General features: G+C 35.7%; 1 protein-coding gene across 13 annotated transcripts in view; it reads right to left on the minus strand.

Moving 5' to 3' along the window:
• Positions 1 to 225: 225 nt before the first annotated feature.
• The window catches only part of SLTM (SAFB like transcription modulator), a 44771-nt gene continuing 22747 nt past the window's right edge, over positions 226 to 22249 (minus strand). For 2 of the 13 annotated variants that reach the window (XM_073801072.1, XM_019947214.3), the window contains exons 6-21: positions 21080 to 21107; positions 19267 to 19681; positions 18601 to 18650; positions 16335 to 16453; positions 14001 to 14150; positions 13682 to 13785; positions 13417 to 13583; positions 12852 to 12937; positions 12478 to 12641; positions 9893 to 10073; positions 9031 to 9155; positions 8023 to 8193; positions 7046 to 7360; positions 6788 to 6932; positions 3158 to 3318; positions 226 to 1292 (exon numbers count right to left, since the gene is read on the minus strand). In XM_073801072.1, coding sequence (XP_073657173.1) covers positions 1184 to 1292; positions 3158 to 3318; positions 6788 to 6932; positions 7046 to 7360; positions 8023 to 8193; positions 9031 to 9155; positions 9893 to 10073; positions 12478 to 12641; positions 12852 to 12937; positions 13417 to 13583; positions 13682 to 13785; positions 14001 to 14150; positions 16335 to 16453; positions 18601 to 18650; positions 19267 to 19681; positions 21080 to 21107 — 2490 coding nt within the window. In that variant the 3' untranslated portion in view covers positions 226 to 1183. Of the gene's footprint in view, positions 1293 to 3157; positions 3319 to 3391; positions 5340 to 6787; positions 6933 to 7045; positions 7361 to 8022; positions 8194 to 9030; positions 9156 to 9892; positions 10074 to 12477; positions 12642 to 12851; positions 12938 to 13416; positions 13584 to 13681; positions 13786 to 14000; positions 14151 to 16334; positions 16454 to 18600; positions 18651 to 19266; positions 19736 to 21079; positions 21108 to 22249 lie in introns of those variants that run through there. The other 11 variants (XM_073801071.1, XM_019947207.3, XM_073801080.1 and 8 more) reach the window with 8 other exon arrangements.

A 22249-nucleotide genomic window follows, 5' to 3' on the forward strand; every position in this document is an offset into this window, starting at 1 on the left:
AAGATGCCTTAAAGAAAAAAACCAGTAAGTTTAGTGCTTAAGGTTCCAACACTTCAACAAAGTGTGCTGCCCAGCTACTGAGATGAAGAGTCAAAGTTAGACTTATTTCCTAGGAACAAAAACCAAAAGTCTGTCGTTAAAGCTCTAAACCTAGTCAATTACTTGGAGTAAGGAAAAGGGCTGGAGGACTAACACCTAAAAAGCTGGAAACAAAGACACATACACTTCCAGGTGTGGATTTTTATTTTCACAAAGAGACAACAATGCCTTCCCACATACAAGTATTTACAAAACCCAACTGATTCACCAATCTAGAACCTGGGTTTTTTTTTTTTTTCCACTTCTCAACATAGTTGGGAATATGGAAACATTAATACCCACACAATTCCCAGAGATGGAATTTATCCATCAAACAGTGCAGATTACCTAAAAGTGCACTTACCTGCACAACTCAGTCTAAGAACCTCAGTGATACAAACCTTATGGCCAAGGTTTCAGTAATCTATTTGGTTTCATACCATGCAAACCTGAACAAGTGTGCTGCTACACTAAACTGAAAATCGGTTCTCATTTTACAATTAAAAAGGTTCTCAACGCTTTAGCAACTATACAGAATATGAAGGTTTATTTCAAAAAAGAGTACATTTTTTAAAACCAGGATACACAGATGCACTTAATGTAACAGTACCTTCTGCAAAAATAGGTTACATAATACTCAGAAATGCAAGGAACAATCTTATTCTCTAAAAATTAAACAGCAGACTTTTTAAGCTTAAACAGCCTTCAAAATGGAGGCTGAAAATGCTTGGTGACAAGAAGTAACTCTAGAGCCTGACACCACAGAGCTAATGCCGGAAATTAAACTACGACCACACACCTGCAAACTACGCTTTATATTCACACAGCATTAAAATGGTTTTGATTCCTATCTTTTCAAATGTGTCTTGGTGCTGCAAGAAAAAAAGTTGAATGATACACAAAACTATTAAAAGTTACAACAGAACTATTTAAACATCTTCTCCAAAATTGAGAAAAGCAATCATGTTAAATTTTAAAAAAAGAGAAAAAAGAAAAAGTCTGACAGAAATCCCAAGCAAGTCAGAGGTCCTCTTCATAAGTAGTCAAGTAAAGTTTACAGGAGATTTCAATAAATTATCTTGAAACCGTGGCAGAGAGCTAATTTTCAGAATCGTCGTGGAGGTCCACCCTTAAATGGCTTAAATCCAGAGCCACTTCCTCTTGGCATGGAATTGCCACTGATTTGTACAATTCTATTAATTGGGGATGCATTACTGAAAAAGGTTTAAAAGAAAAAAATGTCAGAGAACAAAAGAACAAATAATTACAGCTAATACCTAAAAAGTGATTATCATTTAACAGACACTGTTCTTTGTACTTTACACATATTAAATAATTTACTATTTTAACAGTCCTGTGAGGTATGTACCATTACTAACCCCACTTTCCTGATGAAGAAAGATCTAGAAGCTAAGTAACTTGCCCAGGATCACAATGGTGATCTGATAATAAATGGTGGTGTGAGGATTTCAACTCAGGCAACCTCACGTCAAAGCCTCTGCCTCTTAGTAAGCCATTTAATGGTCTGTGAATGAATGGACTGGAGCAGTGTTTCTCAAAGTGTGGCCCCCAGATCTGCAGCATCAACTAGGAACTTGAACCTCTGAACTACAGGACATCATTCAAGAAATATTTTTGGAATTTCTTTTATATGTATAATGCAACACAGTAGGTACGAACGGATAATACAGGAATAAAGACCCACCCCAAAATCCTACAACAAATTTGGGAGGGAAAAACCCATGGTGAAATGGTTTAAGTAGGATAAAACCAAATTACAGAAAGGTCTGGATGCCAGGCTGAGGAATCTGGATTAGATCCTGTAACCTAAAGAAGCTGTTTGTAAGTTTTGGAGCAAGTAAACAGTGTAAGAAAACAGTCCCAACGGTTAAATTTAGAAATAACATGAAAAATGGAGGAGAGAAAACACTCATTTGGGAAGATCTGATAGGAGCTGAAATGAGCAAGAAGACAAAGCTACCACAAATATATTTTTTTAACTGAACCATACTTAGAAATTTATGCTAGGAGTGGAGAAAGATAAAGATGAGGCCCAGTCTGGCAATGGCAAATCAAAAGAAGCTGGAGACAACAACTGAAACATAAAGGTTTTAAACAGCAGAGGAATGAGTTTGCTTGTGACACTGAATTTCTGGAGACCTCCAAGCATTTACATGGAGATCATGATATAAAGCTAAAACTAAAAAACAGTATCTAAAATCCAACCGTGTGAAGGAGCCAATAAGTAAATTAAAAAGGTAGAAAAGAAAATTATGGTACATTAGAAAACAGAGGAATGTTTTAAAAAAGGAAAAGCAACAGTGCTTAACCACTAAGGAGCCCAAGAACTAAGAAAATAAAGGAATCTATATTTGTCAAGAAAAAAGGTATTGGTGACCTTTAATAACCAAGGACAGAATGAGTGACAAGGCTGTGCAGGGCACAAGTATAGTAAACAGTCACTTAAGTTTGAGGCTAGAAGCAACCAATAGAAGAGTAGTAACTTGGATCACTGAGCCAAGCCACTGTTCTCTTCTAAGACAGATGAATGGGAAAGAAAAAAGGGCATGGGAGAGAGAGAGGCCAAACACTTGCCAGCTGAAGGGCCACAATGGATGTTGGTATGAAGAGAAAAGAAAGCTCGTCTCCTAGCATTTGAACAGGCTTTGGGATAAATGTCCAAAAATTTTGCTAGACCTATTTGAAAAGGGAGGAAGGAGAACATACTTTCAGTTTCTTCTTCCTTTCTAGGAATTTTCAGAATGATAGTGAACAAGAAGATGGTTCCAACATGAAATTAAAAAGCTTCATTATCTACTGGATTCTGACATAAATACCTACCTGTATCGAGACTGATATGCCAGAATGTCAATCAATTAACTTACAATGAGGAATGTTAACTCACAAATTAACATCAGCTGCCCTGGAGATTTTGGGTTAATATGAGGAAATATCTGGGCAGACCTAGGGTTGTTACTAGTTACAATTCAATCTCTCAGAAACTATAATGACCTTTAAGGAAAAGGAAAAAGGTTTGGTTGCATGCTGGCAGAAAAGTCTTAACTGATTAACTACTTACCTTGTATGCTGCGTTATCATGCCTGCTCCTGTCCGGCCATCACCCATTCGCCTTGCATCATGATAGCTAGGCCCTTGAGAAGGTGGACCATGCCATTCTTTCCTTGGTCCACTTGTGTCCCGTCCATGGCGGTCAACCACATGTCGTTCTTCAGGATAGTGCTAAAGAATAACATATTAAAAGAAAAATCAGGACAGACTCAGCCTCAGGCCAATTTACTTAAGGTGTACTTTCTTTTTTTTTGATAAATTTATTTTATTTATTTTTGGCTGTGTTGGGTCTTTGCTGCTGCACGCAGGCTTTCTCTAGTTGCGGCAAGCGGGGGCTACTCTTCATTGCGGTGCGTGGGCTTCTCATTGCAGTGGCTTCTCTTGTTGCGGAGCACAGGCTCTAGAGTGCAGGCTCAGTAGTTGTGGCCCACGGGCTTAGCTGTTCCACTGCATGTGGGATCTTCCCGGACCAGGGCTCGAACCCATGTCCCCTGCGTTGGCAGGCGGATTCTTAACCACTGTGCCACCAGGGAAGCCCCTTATGGTATACTTTTAATGTCAGAAGGAAATTAGTAAGATGTGTGAGAAGATGAAAGAATGAATAATATGAAAAAAGGTTTCTATCTACTTTGAACTAAGAAGCTTCTCAGACTTCAGGGTAGAAAAGGTAGGACAGAATATGATTCAGCACTGTTATTTCTATACCTTCTAGCACCATGTACTTTTTGACCCTTGAGTATTTCTGGGTCTATATGTAATGCCTGGATCTTCTATACATATGTAAGAAGGCATACTGAGAGGTCAAAACCTTAAGACAAATCAAGGTGGGGTGTATGATCAACATGAAAATACCACATAGAAACAGGAGCTGTCATCTTACTGTACACAGTACTAGTTAGTGCTATGGCTCTTACAAGGTCTTACATCCATGACTATGAAGAAAAAAGAATAGTGAACATAAAGAAACAAAAGCAGAGAACTAAGGATCTGCAGAAAAAAAAGAGTCAAAAGTTATGATAGTTAGCCTACAGAAATCTGAAGGCGCCCTACAGAGATATGTTGGGTTGGCCAAAAGGTTCGTTCGGTTTTCCCGTAGGATGGCTCTAGTGGCGCTTAGTTGTCTTTAACTTCATTCAAAACAATTTTGTTAGATTGTATTGTGACAGCTGTCATATCAGCGTGCATTTAAAAAAAACCCAAAATTGGTGAATTTTTGTGTAGCCATTTTAATACTGAAGATGGAAGAAAAAAGCCACATTTTTGGCATATTATGCTTTATTATTTCAAGAAAGGTAAAAACACAATTGAAACACAAAAAACGATTTGCGCGGTGTATGGAGAAGATGCTGTGACTGATCAAACGTGTCAAAGGTTGGTTTGGGAAGTACTGTGCTGAAGATTTCTCGCTGGATGATGTTCCACGGCTGGGTAGACCAGCTGAAGTTGACAGCAATCAAATCGAGACATTGAGAATAATCAACATTATACCACGTGGGAGATAGCCGACATACTCAAAATATCCAAATCAAGTGCTGAAAATCATTTGCACCAGCTTGGTTACGTGAATCGCTTTGACGTTTGGGTTCCATGTAAGTTAAGTGAAAAAAACCCTTCTTGACTGTATTTCCACATGTATTTCTCTACTGAAACGTAACGAAAATGTTCCATTTTTAAAACAAATTGTGACAGGCGATGAAAAGTGGATACTGTACTACAATGTGGAACAGAAGAGATTGTAGGGCAAGCAAAATGAACCACCACCAACCACACCAAAGGCCGGTCTTCATCCAAAGAAGGTGATGTGTATATAGTGGGATTAGAAGGGAGTCCTTCCAGAAAACCAAACAATTAACTCCGACAAGTACTGCTCCCAATTAGACCAACTGAAAGTGGCACTCAACGAAAAGCATCCAGATTAGTCAACAGAAAACGCAGAATCTTCCATCAGGATAATGCAAGACAGCATGTTTCTTTGATGACCAGGCAAAAACTGTTACAGCTTGGCTGGGAAGTTCTGATTCTTCCGCCATATTCACCAGACATTGCACCTTCGGCTTTCCACTTATTTTAGTCTTTACAAAATTCTCTTAATGGGAAAAATTTCAAGTTCCTGGAAGACTGTAAAAGGCACATGGAACAGTTCTTTGCTCAAAAAGATAAAAAGTTTTGGGAAGACGAAATTATGAAGTTGCCTGAAAAATGGCAGAAGGTAGTGGAACAAAACAGTGAATATGTTGTTCAATAAAGTTCTTGGTGAAAATAAAAATGTATTTGTACTTTTATTTGTACTTAAAAACCGAAGGAACTTTTTTGCCAAACCAATACTACAGTCAGAACAGCTTATAGACCAACACAATGAAAACCAAATTTCCAAGGGAGGAACAGGATCTCTTCCCTCAGGATACCTTTTGCAAAAAGGGTATGTGAATGCAAGGGCACTAGTCTACGAGACTTAAATTTTACTCTAACTAAGGCAGAATATCTGGATTATGTAACAAATCTTAAATGTTCTATTCAGGATAAATAGCTCAATGAATTCATCTATTGAACATTTCTACTTACTAGAAACATTAAAACTTAATAAATCCCTGCAGGCCCAAATTCATTTCAAAAATGCTTTGTAGGAAATGGAAAGTGCATAGTTGTATTAACTAGAATGCCAAGAGATTAAAAAGTTTTCTGGTAAAAAATGTTGCTACAAAACCTAATATGTATTCAAATACAAAACAGAGCACCAGAGTATACTACAGGCTGAAGGATGGAGACACACATGCACATACACACACACTTCAGAATTCTTTTCTGTATGTAATTTAAGAGAATATTCTATCTCTGCTACCGTCAACCCATATTATGCCAGTATTTCATTGACAGAATGCTTTCAAATCAGGTAAAAGGTTTTTGCTCATTTGAATTGCTAAGATATGTCCTCTGTCGAGATTCATTAACTTCTTAATAGAAAATATTCAAGTCAATAAAGTGTCACAAGAGTAAAAAAGGCAAATACAAAATATTCCACTTACCTACCTTTAAAAATAAAAGAGCAAAAAAGAGACAACTGTTTTATTTCAGTTCTATACTTTAAGCTACTTAATAAAGTGGGAGAAAAGAGAGAGTATTATAAACCAAAAAAACAACAAAAAAAAGGAAAAGGTGAAAGAGAAACACAAGTAGGAGCCCAAGATTTCCCATCCAGTTTGAAAGCCTCAATTTCTTAAAAAAGAAATAAAGCCAGTCATCATTAGGAAGGCTCATCTATCTACCAAATATAACAATTCTCAAATTTTCGCAGGAAGTTTAACAAAAATTTCAGGGCTACAATCATTTCATCATGTATGTAAGTCAAATCATTACACTGTACACCTTAAACTTACACAGTTCTTTCTGTATGTCAATTATATCTCAATAAAACAGGAAGGAAAAAAAAATTTCAGGGCTAGTATCCTGCTTCTCTGGACTACTATGTTCAACTACTGACTTGAAAATACAAGAGGCATTAAGATCTTTCACAAGAAACTCTCAATCATTCTAATCTAACTAGTCTAGTCCACACTCAAATGATACTATAGATACAATGTGTCTCATAAGTCCTTTAAATTTATTTCTGGAGAGTTGACAATAAACCTGCATAAGCATTTACCTGTGCTCCACTTCCTCGGTCTGTGATTACTCCTCTGTCTCCCTCTCTGTTTCCATAGCCTGAAGCATTACTGCGATTCCCAGGGGGAGCCCCTCTCACACTGTGCCCTGATACTTCTCTCCCAGATCTTTCTGGCCTTTCAACTCTGTTAAACAAAATCCAAAAACATACACAATCAAACTCTATTATACCTTATTCTGAAAAACCCAAATGCATTATAAACCACCACTAGCTAGTCATTAGAAACTACACAAATACCTTGCTTCTCGTTTGTCGGTGGACATGCCTCCTTCACTCTTCCAGGAGGTTGGTCTAGATGGATTGGGCCCTCCTTCTCGAGGATGTCTAGGGTGAGTGATATCAGGCCTGTCATGAATGATCACTGTCCTCCTCTCATCTCTTTCCCCTCGTACTTCTCGCCTGTCTGTTTCTCTAAGTTCGTTTCTTGGTGGTAGAGGCTCATTTCTTCTGGAATCACTGAAATTTTTGGGATACCTTTCAAAACCTGGATCTTCTCTTCGTGCAGAAGGACGTGTTTTTTTCCCTTCACTGTGACCAACAAAACGTTCTCGCCTGTTATCCAAAACAAAGAACACAGGTCCTGAGAAGTACTTACTTGGCCTTATTCTTCTTAACTTTATTTGCATAACCTACAGTAATAACACCTTCTTTAAAAATTAACTTAAGATGGAAGAGATATGGGAACATATGTATATGTATAACTGATTCACTTTGTTATAAAGCAGAAACCAACACACCATTGTAAAGCAATTATGCTCCAATAAAGATGTAAAAAAAAATAATAAATAAAAATTAACTTAAGGTAAGGTGACCAAAAATAGCCACAATTATTGATAATAACCTATATTCTTTTAAATTGAGCTAAATGTCTGGCATGAAGGTTGGTTTTTTGCCATCCAAGGGAAATTACATCAAGTCACTCAAGTCACTACCAACCTGAGGGATATTTTACTGTTCTTCACAGTTGAGGCCCATCCAAAGTTAACAGTACTCCCACTTAGATAAAACCAACCTACTTAACTGTGTTATATGGTGGCCTATAAAACTAATGTTGAATACTGAATCACAGTCTCATTAACAAATACAAAAACCAAACATATGATTTGTTCTGAACACTCAGGTATGACCTGTACTTAAGATTTTAACTGAGAACCAAACTATCACTAACAAGGCTCATATACCAAATACAGCATTTTTCAACATAATCTGTTTACCTTTCAAAAGATGAAGACTGTATTGATGAACTCTCAGGAAACCTGCCCCTCTCTCGGTGATCAAAGTCATTAAATCTATTCTGTTGTCGAGAGTAGTCAGATCCGTGGCCGAATCGTGCATCTGTATCTAGAGACAACTTTTTATTCTCGCTCCAGTAAGGATCATCTCGCCTTGAAGAAAAATATTTGCTTGTTTATATAAATTAGTTTTACAACAATCAAATAACACTTACTTGGAGTCATACATACCACATGCTAGGAACTGTGGATACAGAGGGCTAATAAACTCAAGATAAAACATTGTTACAAGAACAAGCTAGCAAAAAATTGTTGTTATACAAAGTCATATAGTTATTAGAGGAATTTCACAGGAAAGAAAATAGTTGAAGAATTGTTTGTTTTCAAATTACTAAATGGAAAAGACAAATAAGATAAACACTTGATACCATTTTATGATAAAATTCTAACTAGGTGTATACAACCTTTTTGGTTATACTTAACTTTGGAAAGGTTAGAGGGGTCAGTCCCAAGCACAATTCATTCACTCCACTTATTTCTCAACACTATCAACTAAATCTCACAGAATGTATAATGAGAAAATTAAATGACTATATTGTATTTTGAAATCTATTAAGAACCATGAATGCAAACACATACAGAATCTATATTTTAGTCTTCCCAAATTTGACTTTGATTTCTGTACCATTTGCACTACCCTGTAAGAATTTTCAAAATGGGTCTGAGTTTGAGAGCCATTGCTGAAGTCTACCATGTATTTCCAGTCATAGTGGAAAAACATTTGCATTAGGAAGGGAAACAGAAAGAAGAGCAGACTCTTCTACTTGACAATGCACTGGGTCCAATTCAATACTGCAATCATTCCCATCCCTGTTGATCATGACCCTCTACTCCAGTGATGGGTGCCTGTACTCTCCAATTCTAGAGTTAGTCTTAGCTTGGACTAAGGAATAAGATAGTAAGCTACTGTTAAAGAAAGTAAGCAACTACCTATGATCTACATCACGTGGGCGTTTCAAAGAATTCCTTTTTTCTTGTTCATAACGAAGCTGCTGCTGTTGCCTTCTCAGTTCCTCTCGTTCTCGAGCAATACGTTCAGCTTCCTTACGTCGTTCCTTCAGACAACATAGAAGGAAGAACCAACCAATGCAAAATGAAAACATAAGGTAAGTATATATGCAACTTTGTTTTAATCCTGTCATTAAGAAACCATCATAGGCAAGCACCAGGCAAAACACATACCTGGGACAAATAAAAAATTCTGACTTCAGTAATTAGCAATCTAAGCTATGACTATTGTTCTGCAACATTAAAATTAACAGAGACTGGGTGTTAAAAGCTGGCAATTTTTTAAATTTGGAAGGTCAAATTTAGTTTAATAATTTTAAACAAAAGCACCTAAAGGGAATTAGAAATAGAGTTCTTAATACGTATGAAGATTAAGTGCCTTAAAACCTTGGATGCAATTCTGCAAAGAGAGGCATTATTTCCTTCCAGCCTTGGGAAATCACTCCCACTATAATATGTAAGGAAATAGTTATTTTCTAAGAATGGGATAGTGACAGAGCCTGGATTACAACTACTCTGGACTCATAGTCCTATGCTCAGACTATTAGGCTGCCATGATATTGCAGAGCTCGAGGTATTACCAATTGGCTAGAACAAAGTCATGACTAAATGTATTTTTAACTAGCACCTAATTCACTGTTACCTTTCAGGGACACTTAATAAATGCTCATTAGCTAAACTTATTCTATAGAAGCTTTACAACATGTAAAGCAAATTTTAGGGCAAAAATCACAGGGTTTGAAAAAGGTCAGTTATTTAAGATGAAAAGATTTTCTGACTGCACCTGTTCAATACGAATGCGTTCCCTTTCCAAGCGTTCGCGTTCCATTCTCTCTCTCTCTAGTTTTTGCCTTTCAATTTCTAGGCGCTCTCTCTCTCTCTGTAAGCGTTCCCGTTCTTCCCGTTCACGAATTATTCTAATGCGTTCTCGCTCTCGACGCTCTCTTTCTGCAATCTCTCTTCGTCTAACAAAAATCAGTATTTAGAAATACTTAAATTATGCTAGCACTGTGTGAAAGAGAATAGCTTTTGAATTTGTATTTTTCCTTGAGGTTGGCAATTTTAAACTTCAACTCATTCTAAGTAGTTTTAATGTAATTGGAAAGAGAACTCAAAATAAAACTTTAAACAGATTTCAATAGTGTCACTTATTTATTAAGACTGTCAACTGAACAGCTGAATTTTATAGAGTAGTTGCCTCTTACATGATTCCTGTTTAAATAAAAATCCCACTATAACAGCCCATTAATTAATCAACATTTTTAAAAGGAGATATTCTACATACATGAGTTTGCAAAACTACAACTTCTACTGTTTTTGATAGAAAAATAGGATATAGTCTATCTCCTTAAAATCAGGTAGGCCTTATTTTTGATAACTTGGGATCATAACCACCAGCATGAATTACAGCAAATGCTGTATATAATGAACGGTTGCCTCAAAGCCTCTTTTGGAGTGTTCACAGCCCATAATAGATGGCTCCAGGTAACATGCTTCTTTGATTCAGGAGGTAGTTCAAATGTTTGCTCAACTAAATTATTATATTAAGACTTTTAACAGCGTTTGGTTTTTTTAAAAAATCATTTCCTTACATTAAGGCACCCAGTGTATTTTGTCTATCACCATGTCTTCCCCTAGTAACCCAGTGGTTCTCAACGGTTCAGTACTGCCCCCATGGAAATCTGAGGAGCATTTTTAATTATCACAATGACCATGGGGTGGTTACCAGCAGTTAGTGAAGGGGACCAAGGATTCTAAATATCTTCCGATGCGTGGAATAGTCAAGATAGTTCTGCATAACAAAAAACTGTCCAACACTCCTAATGTACCTTTCAAATACCATAATGGACATTCATGTCATTAAAACAAAATCACCTCTAGAGAAAAAATCTAGCTCTAGAACTTAACTAATGTTTAATAAATGCTAGGTTCATTTGCTTTGGCGTGGCTTTATGTACACTAAAGTTTCCAGGAATGCAACTCCATATAAGTAAGAGGGAAAATTATACTTTCTTGAGAACTTCACCAAGAGTTGTTCACCATTTCAGATGTCATGTCATAACATCAACAACACTCCTGGTATTTGACTCACCAATATGACAAACCGGTATCAATCTGTGTTTGTAGCTGTCACATTCTCACTGAGTCTTAAGAAGGGTGCAAACATCTGACTACTTCATTAGATCTTCTAGAGAGTCATGCCTAAACATTCATATCTGGAATATATGCTTCATTATAAATTACTTTCATTTTTCCTTCGTATTACAGTTAAGGCTTTATATTGATATTTTTCGTATATTTGTATAGGTAGGTATATTATATACCAATTTCGTTTCAGATTAGTAAAGAAGGTGCTGCAACTCTTTTGTTTACTATGAAAGGGGTGCTGGTCTAACGGGTTTGAGGAGTGCTGCCTAATAACTCCCACTCCCACCCTCCTCTCAACTTGTGGTCCTCTAAACAGGAGGCTAAGCATGCTGAGACCTCTTCCAACAAAGGTTCTGAGTAATGCAAGGGTTATTTCCTTTAGGTAAACTGTGTGGCAATCACAGTATTATTTAAGTTGCTAAAAGTATCTCTGGTAGTTCCAAGCACTCTTGTGAATGAATAGATGAAATTTCATGGTAAGTGACCATTTGACAGTATAGGTTAATATTTGGAAATTTATATTATGAAACACTTTCACAAGAATATTTTAAGTGGCATCCAAAAATTGATATATATGAAAGCAAACTGGCACTCGTGATGAACTGTTGAGATATTGCCACTAAAAATAGAAATGTTTTGTTCTCATTTTGTTTTAAAAAGAATGCCTGCTTTGGGACAGAGCTTGAACACAGTAAGGTTCACAGGGTTAAATCTGCCTTCACTTGGTCTCTAATTCAAAGTACAATAAGTTTTCCCTAAAATGTCAACATATTATTTGACCACTATAGCTTACATTGAGACTATCCTATCTCAAAAATCAATTTTTCCTTTAAAGTCATGTTTTTTATGGCGGCAGCTTTGGAGTAGAGGAAAGAGCATTGGACTTGGAGTCAGAAGACTTGGGTCTGAGTCCCGACTCTGCCACTCATTAGCCATGTGGCATTGGAAGAGTCATTTAGCCTCTCTGGGCCTCCATTTTTTTCACTTATATAATGGACATAACTAACCTTACAGAACTGTCAAGACAGAGATAATAGATGGAAAGGTATTTTGTAAATCGTAAAATACTATGCAAACTTAAGAAATCAGTAGGTTTTACTGCACTTCTTAAAAGTGACAAATATCTTTCTGTAGGAATACAATTTCCAGAAATCTGGTTTATAACTAGTGTTAAAGATGTACCTATAGTTAAAGACAGGTATAAACAGACTCTTTTCCTACCTTCGAAGTTCCATTGCTCGTCGCAATCTTTCAAAACGAACTAAATGTTCTCTCAATCTTTGTTCCTTCATCTTTTCAAAAGGCAAGATGTCTTTCCTCCTGTAGTCTTTGTCCCTTTTTTTATCTAAGCTAGCTCTCTCCTTTTCCTTGCTTCTTCCATGAATCTGTAGAAAAAAAAATTATAACAGGACTACAAGTTAAAATAATTTTGTTTTTTCAAGTTGAGCTGGTCATTTAAAAAGCCTAAATGAGTAATGACATTCCCCTTTTCTTAGGTTTCCTAGCATGGAAGTGTGCAAAATGGTTAGAGATACTGACTTAGCTTCTTTTGCGAACAGGTGGAATAGTATACAACATCCATCTCAGAGACTTACTTTCTCATATCTTCCCCTTCTTGATGGCCTACAATGATCTCCTTTAGTTTGGTCTAGTATTACCATATGTCCTGGACTCTTTGAACCTAAGAGGAAAAAGAAAAAAAATTAGATAAGCAAATGTCTAAAAATATTTCAGTAAAAAAGAAAATATAATGTAAAAATGCTGAATTCTTAGACAACCAAATATTCATAAACGAATACATGAAATAAAAAACCTATTCTATAAGAACTTAAAGGTAAAGAGTTTTTGAAGCTTGATCTGCTAACATAAATACTTTCAGAGATACCAAAAGATCAATTACATAGCTATTACTCATTGACCGTTTTCAGCCAGCCCAGATTTAACAGTAAATGGGCTTAGGTGGAAGAAGACATCTGTTTCCTAAGAGTGGAAAAGGAGAAGACAATCAGTCTATTAGACCTCCTTTTCTACCACAGTGACATCTAATAACAAAGTTTAAAATATTTATCTGGATTGTAATCTCAAGTTTCCCCTTCCACTGTAAAAATTAAATTGTAGGATGCATTAGAAAGGGATTGAGAAGAAAGATGCATAGCATACTTATTCGTTTCTTTTCTTCACTTTTTTTAATCGATTCTGAAGTTTGGCCACTTGATCCATTATCATTCTTCTCATCTTTACCTTCTATTTTCTTAGTATCCTTGCTTTCTTTTTTTTCAGGTTTCTCAGACGACCTCTTCTCTTCTTTTTTGACTGAGGCTTGTGTCCTGACCATACCACAACACGCAAGAAAACAACAAAATGAGGACTACTTCATCAGTGTACCAAGAAAGTCTATATGCTTATCAACAAAATAAATCCTTACTTGCTACTTCTATCACTCATATTTTTTTTGTCTCCAGAACTTCTTGAACTACTCTTTTCATCATTTTCTTTCTTCAATTCTTTCTTAGAAGGATCACCTTTAACCTGAAAGGTTTAAACAGAAAAAAAATATGTGTTTTAACGTTACACTTTTATGTTTATAAAAAGTATGTTGATGGTAGAAAATTTGGAAAACAGACATGAATATATAAAATTAAAAATCATTCCTAATTCTACTCCCTACCAGTGTAACATCTTTAAATTGAAAATTACTAGCCCTCAAAATAACCTCCCTTTTATAAACACTTAAGCAAGCTTACTTTTTCAACAGAAATTAGCTGTCCATGCAGCTCAGTGCGATGAAGATGTGCAATACATCTGGACACCTCTGTGCTTGAAGACATAGTTACAATGCCATAGCACTTGGCCCCGGGACTTCGAGCATTTGTGACTACCTTTGCACTCAGAACCTGTAAAATGAGATTATACTTTAGAAAGTTTTACAACTTTATAACCACATACATTTCTAAATAGATTAAACTTCAGAATGAAGACTATTCAAATTAAAGGATATGTTCAGGATGTATAAATTCAGGATAAAGGATAAATTTAGGACATATATTATTCTATGATCACCATCTACCTTGCCTGTAAGTAGTCAGTAAATATTCAGGGGAACAATTTAAAATGTCAAAAAGCAATTTAACCTGCTTTTAGTTTTTTCCTTTTTCTTCCTTTCAAATACATTGCCAAAACACAGTCACATCAATGAAGTAACGGCACAATTAACGAAAGCAAAGAAATAATATTTTCAATTAGATTTGGGTCAAATATTCCCTATCAAAGGCTCACCCTGAATCTCTTAAAGATATTAAAACAAAAAGGGTTAAGTTCCTAGAAAGTGTCTAGATAAGTGTTAACACTTTTCTATAATGGGTCTTTCAAAAATAAAGAATCTGCCACATGTAAAAAAGCAACCTTAAAAATACACCCTAGGACTTCCCTGGTGGCGCAGTGGTTAAGAATCTGCCTGCCAATGCAGGGGACACGGGTTTGAGCCGTGGTCTGGGAAGATCCCACATGCCGTGGAGCAACTAAGCCCATGCGCCACAACTACTGAGCCCGCGCACCTAGAGCCCATGCTCCGCAACAAGAGAAGCCATGACGAGAATCCCGTGCACTGCAACAAAGAGTAGCCCCCGCTCGCCGCAACTAGAGAAAGCCCGCGCACAGCAACGAAGACCCAATACAGCCAAAAATAAAAACAAATAAATTAATTTTTTTTAAAAAACACACAAAAGACACACTTTCCATCTATGTACTTTTAAAATGTATACCAATATAAAAGTGACAAATAATTTCAATTCTATAAAATGAATATGAGAGACAAGGCAGGGGTGGATGAGTGAGAAGAAAAGCGAGAGAGAACAATGTAGTGCTGAATAAATAGGAACAGGGACGCAGTGTCAGGAAGAGGAACGTAAGGAATTTAGGAGGCTGTATGGTGTGGGTAGCTGGTAGCTATCAGCTTTTATCTCAACTCTGGGAAACACTGACTTGCCCCAGCAACAGCTTAATTCTTAAGCCCGAGGTCCTTGTTATAAGTACATGGTTTCCTAATATAGTTTTAATCCTAACAAATGCCAACATCAAAATACCGTTTTTACAGCTCTAACAATAAATTGTTGAAAATAGAACCAAAAATACACCACAGCTGATCATGGGACCACAATTCTCAGTGTTCTGTATCTGACATCTACAAGAACCTCCTTAAATGTGCAGGTAACTCTCTAATTAGAAGAAAAAGAAAAAACTCCTAAAATCAATAAGATAGATTTTTGTAACACTCATTAATGGCTATTTACTGTTAATGGTCATTAATTTAATAAATATTTGAAAGCCTACCATGTGCACACATAGTATAGTAGATAAAGATCCCTGCTATCAAAGAGTTTACAGCAGAGTAGGTTATATACGATGTATCAATATATTGTACACTAAAATGTAAAGTAGAAAATAGTGAGTGCCCTAAGGGATGCAGATCAACTGCAACTTAATTCAACAGACATTATTTGAATATTCAATTCATTTAATCATTGACTATTTTTCTCTTCTGTTAGGGCTCCCCTCATATGCCAGAAAAAGTTCTCCTGATGAACCAACCACAGTAACGCCTCCCTTTGCTAACACCCTGCACTCTTCCTTCACAGCACATATCAAAACTTCTGATTAAGTTTCACCAGTTTTACATTTTTCACCACCACTGTACTGGAATTTGTATAATGAGAAGGACCACATCAGTTTTGGGGTTTTTTCCCTCATATTCTATATCCCATTGCCTAATATTAATCTACCTATATTTTCCAGATGACCAGATCAGCCTCAGCAATTCTAGGTCCAAGAAATATGATGAATGTGATGAATCAAAATCCTTGGCTTAAATGGGCTCAAAATATGAGCTCTTAATAGAAGATTCCCAGGGCTCAGAGTGAGATTATATGATGAAACTCATCATTACTACAGAACTCAATAATTATGCCTGTAACAGTCCTAAGAGAGACAAGAAACTAGATTTTATATATACTGTTTTGAATATAACCTCTATTTAGAATGGAGATACCAGAAAGATGGATAAAAAGGTAAAAAGAATGTACCTTTCCATATTTGCCAAAGAGGTTCTTCAAATCAGCAGCTTTGGTATTAGAAGAAAGTCCACTAACCCAGATATTTTTAGTTGAGCTTCCACTGCTACCACTAGTACTACTTGTACTTCCTAGAATAGATTTAATATCAGAAGTTTAAGTACCTCAATTGGAATTTTTTAAAACACAATTATTAGGGCCATATTCTTCCAAAATTATAATACCCTCTAATGTTGATAGTACAACTTTACTACATCAAAATCCTACACATCTATTATTAAAATCAAACACAATAAGAGATAATACAAACATGTCTGAACATTTGTACATTTCCTACTGCACGAATTTTAAGACAAAGTAGGCAAAAAAAATAAATTACATGTCTTGGACTTTTGCTGTTAAGCTCAATAACTTATACTCAACCACTGCACTGAATACAGGGAACCAGGAAGTAGTCATCTAGGAATGTACAGACTGCTTAATTACCTACATCTGTGGTGGGCTTTAGCTCCTGAGAAACTTGGGAGCGCAAAGGGAAAAGTCAAACCAAGGGATAAACTGTTTTCAAGAATCTGAATGTTTAATAACAAAGACTAGCCAACCACAGTTCACCTTCATTCTCTATCAGAGAAAGGGTAAGAGAAAGTGGGAATTACATGCAGCTGGATAACTCTGTATTTTAAAAAAAAAAATCTTCTACAATCACTTACAAAAATAAGATCAGAGACCTCAAAATCCTTTAGAATAGGTAAATGGTTATATGTATTATTTCTGCACTATTTCCATACACAAATTATGGTTTCATACAGATAAATGCCATTTCTTAAAATACAGGCCTGGTCAGTCATCCTTCAGTGCTTTACTTCAAATGTGCTATTATAAAAAAGGAATTTTCATTCATTTGACTTTACTTGGAAAACAACTCTTACCCACTCTAAGGGAAACAGTATCTAAGCAAACAAAAGTAACAATTTTTATAACTTTGCATTATTGGAGTAAAATGTTTAATGCTTTAAAAATTACAAGCCACAAGTTTTAGTTGAAGAACTATTGTCAGCGTACTTATGAGACAACACATGCCTGACTCAAATATTTTAAATATTAACGGTGCTGCATTTGTGTTCTTAAGAAATGTAGTTATCAAGCGATCTGCTATGAAATGTTAACTGGAAGTTTATGTATCTTTTTTATTTTACCAGTAACATTTGGGCCCACGTACTTCTCTAACTACAGAAAAAACAATTTAATGACAGGAAAAAGTTAACATTTAATTAAGACTACACTAGTCTTCTAAATTTAAAGGATAACATTTAATACATTTATTATATCTTATCCATTAACCAAACTGTAAGGAATGTGGGTAATGCAATTAATTAATTGTCAATTACTAAACCAATCACTAAAATTTCTAATTATTAAAATATACCAACAAAATATACTAAAAAAAAGGATAAGGAACACATTACTTTTTCAGGCACTCGAGGCATTTTCAGAATCTGTAGTACCTAAATGGTGTTATTTTCCCTTAAAATGCTTTTTGAGAACACAAGAAATATTTTTCAAGTATACAGCATATACAAGATGACACTAAAGCACATGACCAGGAGACAAACTGAGACTTCCCAGTAACAAAAAGTAATCAAATAATGCACCTTTAAGCTCACAAAAATTAAAATAAAACTACTTTTCTACATAAAACTCTCATCAATGCAAAATAAGTCAAATAGGAAGTAAATTCCGAAGAATTAAAATACTGTATAACTGGCTATTAACAGAAGTGTGCCCTGATTTAAAGAATCAAGAAAGTAAAACCAAATGTTAGGAGACTGACTTTCTTTCAGCTCCACAAATATACACAAATGCTGTTTATACCATATTTCCTACTAGACAGAAAGGGAAAAGACTGTGGTGGTGTACAGGGGTTAAAAGTGACTGCAATCAAAGATAAAATACTTGAAATTATAAGAAAACAAAATATCTGTTATATGAATATTCCATACAGATGCTTAGAACACAACGTAAAAAACACAGACCAAATATATTTTAAGCAAATTCATACCAGTTTACAAATTAAGTAATTAAGAAAGTAATGCTTTAATCACACTGAGAATTTGCTGTAATCTAACTCCATTGTTTACATAAAGGCCATCGAAAAATTTTAGTATGTCAATTTTTGAGGAGTAAATAATGTCAAAGGAAACAAACCCCAGGCAATTATTACTTTTTAATGAAAATATGCAATTTACCACTGAAATAAACAGGGAAGGAAATCCATTACCTTTGTCATCTTTGGATGATGTCTTGCTGTCTTTAGATTCCTTTGAAGAGCTAAAGAAGCAAATCACCAGAAGAAAATTGAAAAAAAAAAAAAACACAACAGAAAAAAACAAAAGAACAAAAATCGAACAGCTTGATATCGACTATATTTCAAATAGTGCTATTCATACAAATTAATAATTCCAAAGGCCTAGATTAGGTTATTTGAACAAATGATTCCCTTAGGATTCTTGGACTGATTTTCCCCAAGATGCCTGAAGATCTAGATTTTCTGACAATTCTATTCAGTGGATATATGGCCATCTTCTCCAGATTTCAGGACTGGGACTTGACTTCATTTTGTGTTCTTAGGACTGATAGTTGTTCATTAACCATCATCACAAGGATTTTTAAAAATAAAACACAAAAAAATTGTCAATTTGAAAAAAAAAACAACAAAAAAACCAAATATATGCTGACAATTCGACAATGCAATCAGTAGGACACACTGCATATTACGAAGATCTTGAATTTTTTTTTAAAGTAACTTATGACGATCAAAAATATTATAGGCAGGATCATAAGTACTAATTACTGTACATGGTCTTGAAGCCACCCCCTTAATGTAGAGTGATCTTATTGAATGCTGGAATTCAGTATCGTAAAGAACTGACATAGAAAAACAAACCTCTTTGCTTGACCAGAGGCCCCAGTAGACGAGGGCCCTTTCTTCAAAGTATCCTTTTCTTTGTCTCCAGATTCTGCTTTCTTAGAACTTTCTCTGGCTTCCTTCTCGACAGGATCACCCTTCACGCAGTCTTCCTTCTTACCATCTTTATGGTTCGCATTCATCTCATAATCCTTGCTTTCCTTCTCCGGGCTCTGTGCAATGACGTCCTGCCCATCTTTTGGCTTACTTGCTTCAGAATCTGTAATTTTCACATTTTTACCTGTTTCTAGGAGGTCATCACCATCAAAATCCAGAGTGATGGCATCTTCAGCCTGGATTGTGACCGAGATGTTGTCATCCTCAGCTTCTTTCACAGTCGTATTAGCTTCCATCTCTTCATGAGCTGTGTGATCAGCCTCAGCTAGGTTCCCTTCTGAAGGAAGAGGTTTAGATACTTCTTGTGTACCATCACCAGAACCTGCTATATCTAAGAGGATTTAACAGGAATAAATACGGCAAAACAAGAAGTTTAAACAATTTCATATTCATAAGCTAGAATAGGACCTAGAAAATATAAAGCCAGTTATTAGCACTGATGGAAGGTTAGGAAGAAAAACACAAGGGTATTAACTAACATAAACAATCCTTTACCCAGGATCACTTATTCTTCATGGAAAAAAATGATCTCTAAATACAAATACCAAATAACAAAAGTGAAGAAATGGTTCCATCCTGAGGATACCAGCTCTTCATTTCTGGTTATAAGTTAATGGCATATGGAAGATTTTTTTCCTCCATGAGAGAGTGACAAATGTGCAGATTTGGTATTCAATGTTCAAATTATCTTGGGATTTAACTCTTGTGACCTTCATAACTCCAATGGTGACGTCTTGAAAGGTCACAGTCTGAGGATACCAATCGGTCTTCAAAGTATTCAGGGCCTCATCTTTTTCGCTCTTCTTATTCAGTTCTTGTGTAGTCCAGAATCACGTGGAAAACTGCTACAGGCGGCTCCAAAGATGGCCTGCTCCATTAACGTTTAGGAAAGTGGTTATTTCCAGGCTTCATCCTGTCCAGTCAGTCCTGCAATTACCATCTTCAATGATGTCTTGCATTCCCCCAAAATAGAAAGGCTTCGGGCATCTGAGATTTTCAGCTGGTAGCTTTACTTCATCATTTCTTCTAGGTTTTTTATTCTTTCTTGCTTAGAACCCTGTTCCATGTCCTTTCTAGTCCAAAGTAGGAGGATCCTTTGACGTCTTTCCAAGAACTCTTCCATAAACCTCATACTGACCACGTATTTTGCTACTGGTGTCCCTGCAATTGTATTGGATGAGATAGCTCTCCTAAACTACTGAAACTGTCAGAAGACTGTACGAAATTTCTCTAAGCAGCAAACAAAAAGTCAGTCTCCTGGTCACCCAACATTTTTAGGGCTAATTGTAAAATTAATTATCCATTACATACAAGGACTCCCAATAAGCACGTATGAGTTACTGCAGTGCCAGTCCTAAGAATGTAATCAACTTACCGTATGCTAGGAGTTATTTTTAAAAATAAAATTTAAATTGGGTTAAGTAAAAAATGGCATTGTCCACTACAGTAACTGATATGTACCATTAAGTTAGAACATATCTTTAAAGTGTTAAAAAAAAATTAAAACCAATTGAAAAATAAAATCAAGGTGCTACCTTAATTCACTAAGTTGATAAATTTGAAAATAAACTCATTTCAAAAATAAGATTTCAAATAAGGAATGTTTTATTTTCACATAATTTACTGTTTTTCTAAATGTCACCAATTTTTAAACTCTACTTAGCATCAAACATACCTTTCTCATTTTCTTCTTCCTCACCATCCTGAAATTCAAAGAATAATCAAATGTAAAATGAATTCACTTAAAACTGGATTTCAGTAATAGTACAAGATCTATCAAGTTTGATTGCTGAATGATTTAATAATATTAGAGACGCCTATCACTAACAAATACAGGATATTCCAATCAGAACTGAACCAAAACACATTTACAGAAATGTAGCATATGTCTGGTATACATGATTTTACACAAGGAAACAGGCAAATCTGTCAATGATTATATCAACAATGAACTGGATTACTTAGTTTCACTACTCAAAACTAGTTTAAACAACCGGACTCTTACTCATATCAAAAAGCCACTAGGAATTCCCTGGCGGTCTAGTGGTTAGGACTCGGCGCTTTCACTGCTAGGCCTTGGGTCCGACCCTCGGTCTGGGAACTAAGATCCCGCAAGCCGTGAGGCGCGGGCCCCCCACCGCCCCAAAAAAAGAGGATGCAAAAAGATGCCAATAAAAAGCCTGCCCTGATTATTTTACATGACTCGGCTCAAAGGCACTCTTAGGGCATACTATTCAAAATGTACCAGAAAATCTAACATGAAAACATATACTTTTCAAGGGATGGAATGCATATTAATAAACAAAATAAATAAACAAAAAACACTCCCTTCTTAGGCATCTCAGAAGTAAGAATGACCATAAGAGTAGTTTCAAATTCATTCCTTTTTAATCTGTTAAAATGAATTCATAAGCTGTCTCATATACAATGGTGGTCAGCCACTTTAAAAATGGTATTTGTGCTAAGGTAATCAAAACAAGTAACACAATTTTTTAAATGATTGGCTTTAATTTTAAAATATGTGATATTTCAATTTTAAAATTTGTGACATCACGTAATCTAAAATTAAGCATGTGCTGGCTTGAAAACAAGAATAGCACAGAGGGGAAAATCTTTATTTACTCTACACCAAGCTAACACTACAAAAATAACTGAATTATAGCAAAATAGAAACAACATTTCCCAAAATTAAAGATCATAACAAATAAGCTAGTAATATGCATTATAATCTCAGTAATGGAAAAAAATTAAGGAATGTTTTAACTTATAACTTTTAAAATAAAAGCTGAGTAGAAGTAGATTTTTTTAGTCAAGGTGGTGTGAAGCTACCGTACACGAAGCCTTA

This window comes from Tursiops truncatus, chromosome 2 (assembly GCF_011762595.2).
Source record: "Tursiops truncatus isolate mTurTru1 chromosome 2, mTurTru1.mat.Y, whole genome shotgun sequence".
In the NCBI taxonomy this organism is placed as follows: domain Eukaryota; kingdom Metazoa; phylum Chordata; class Mammalia; order Artiodactyla; family Delphinidae; genus Tursiops; species Tursiops truncatus.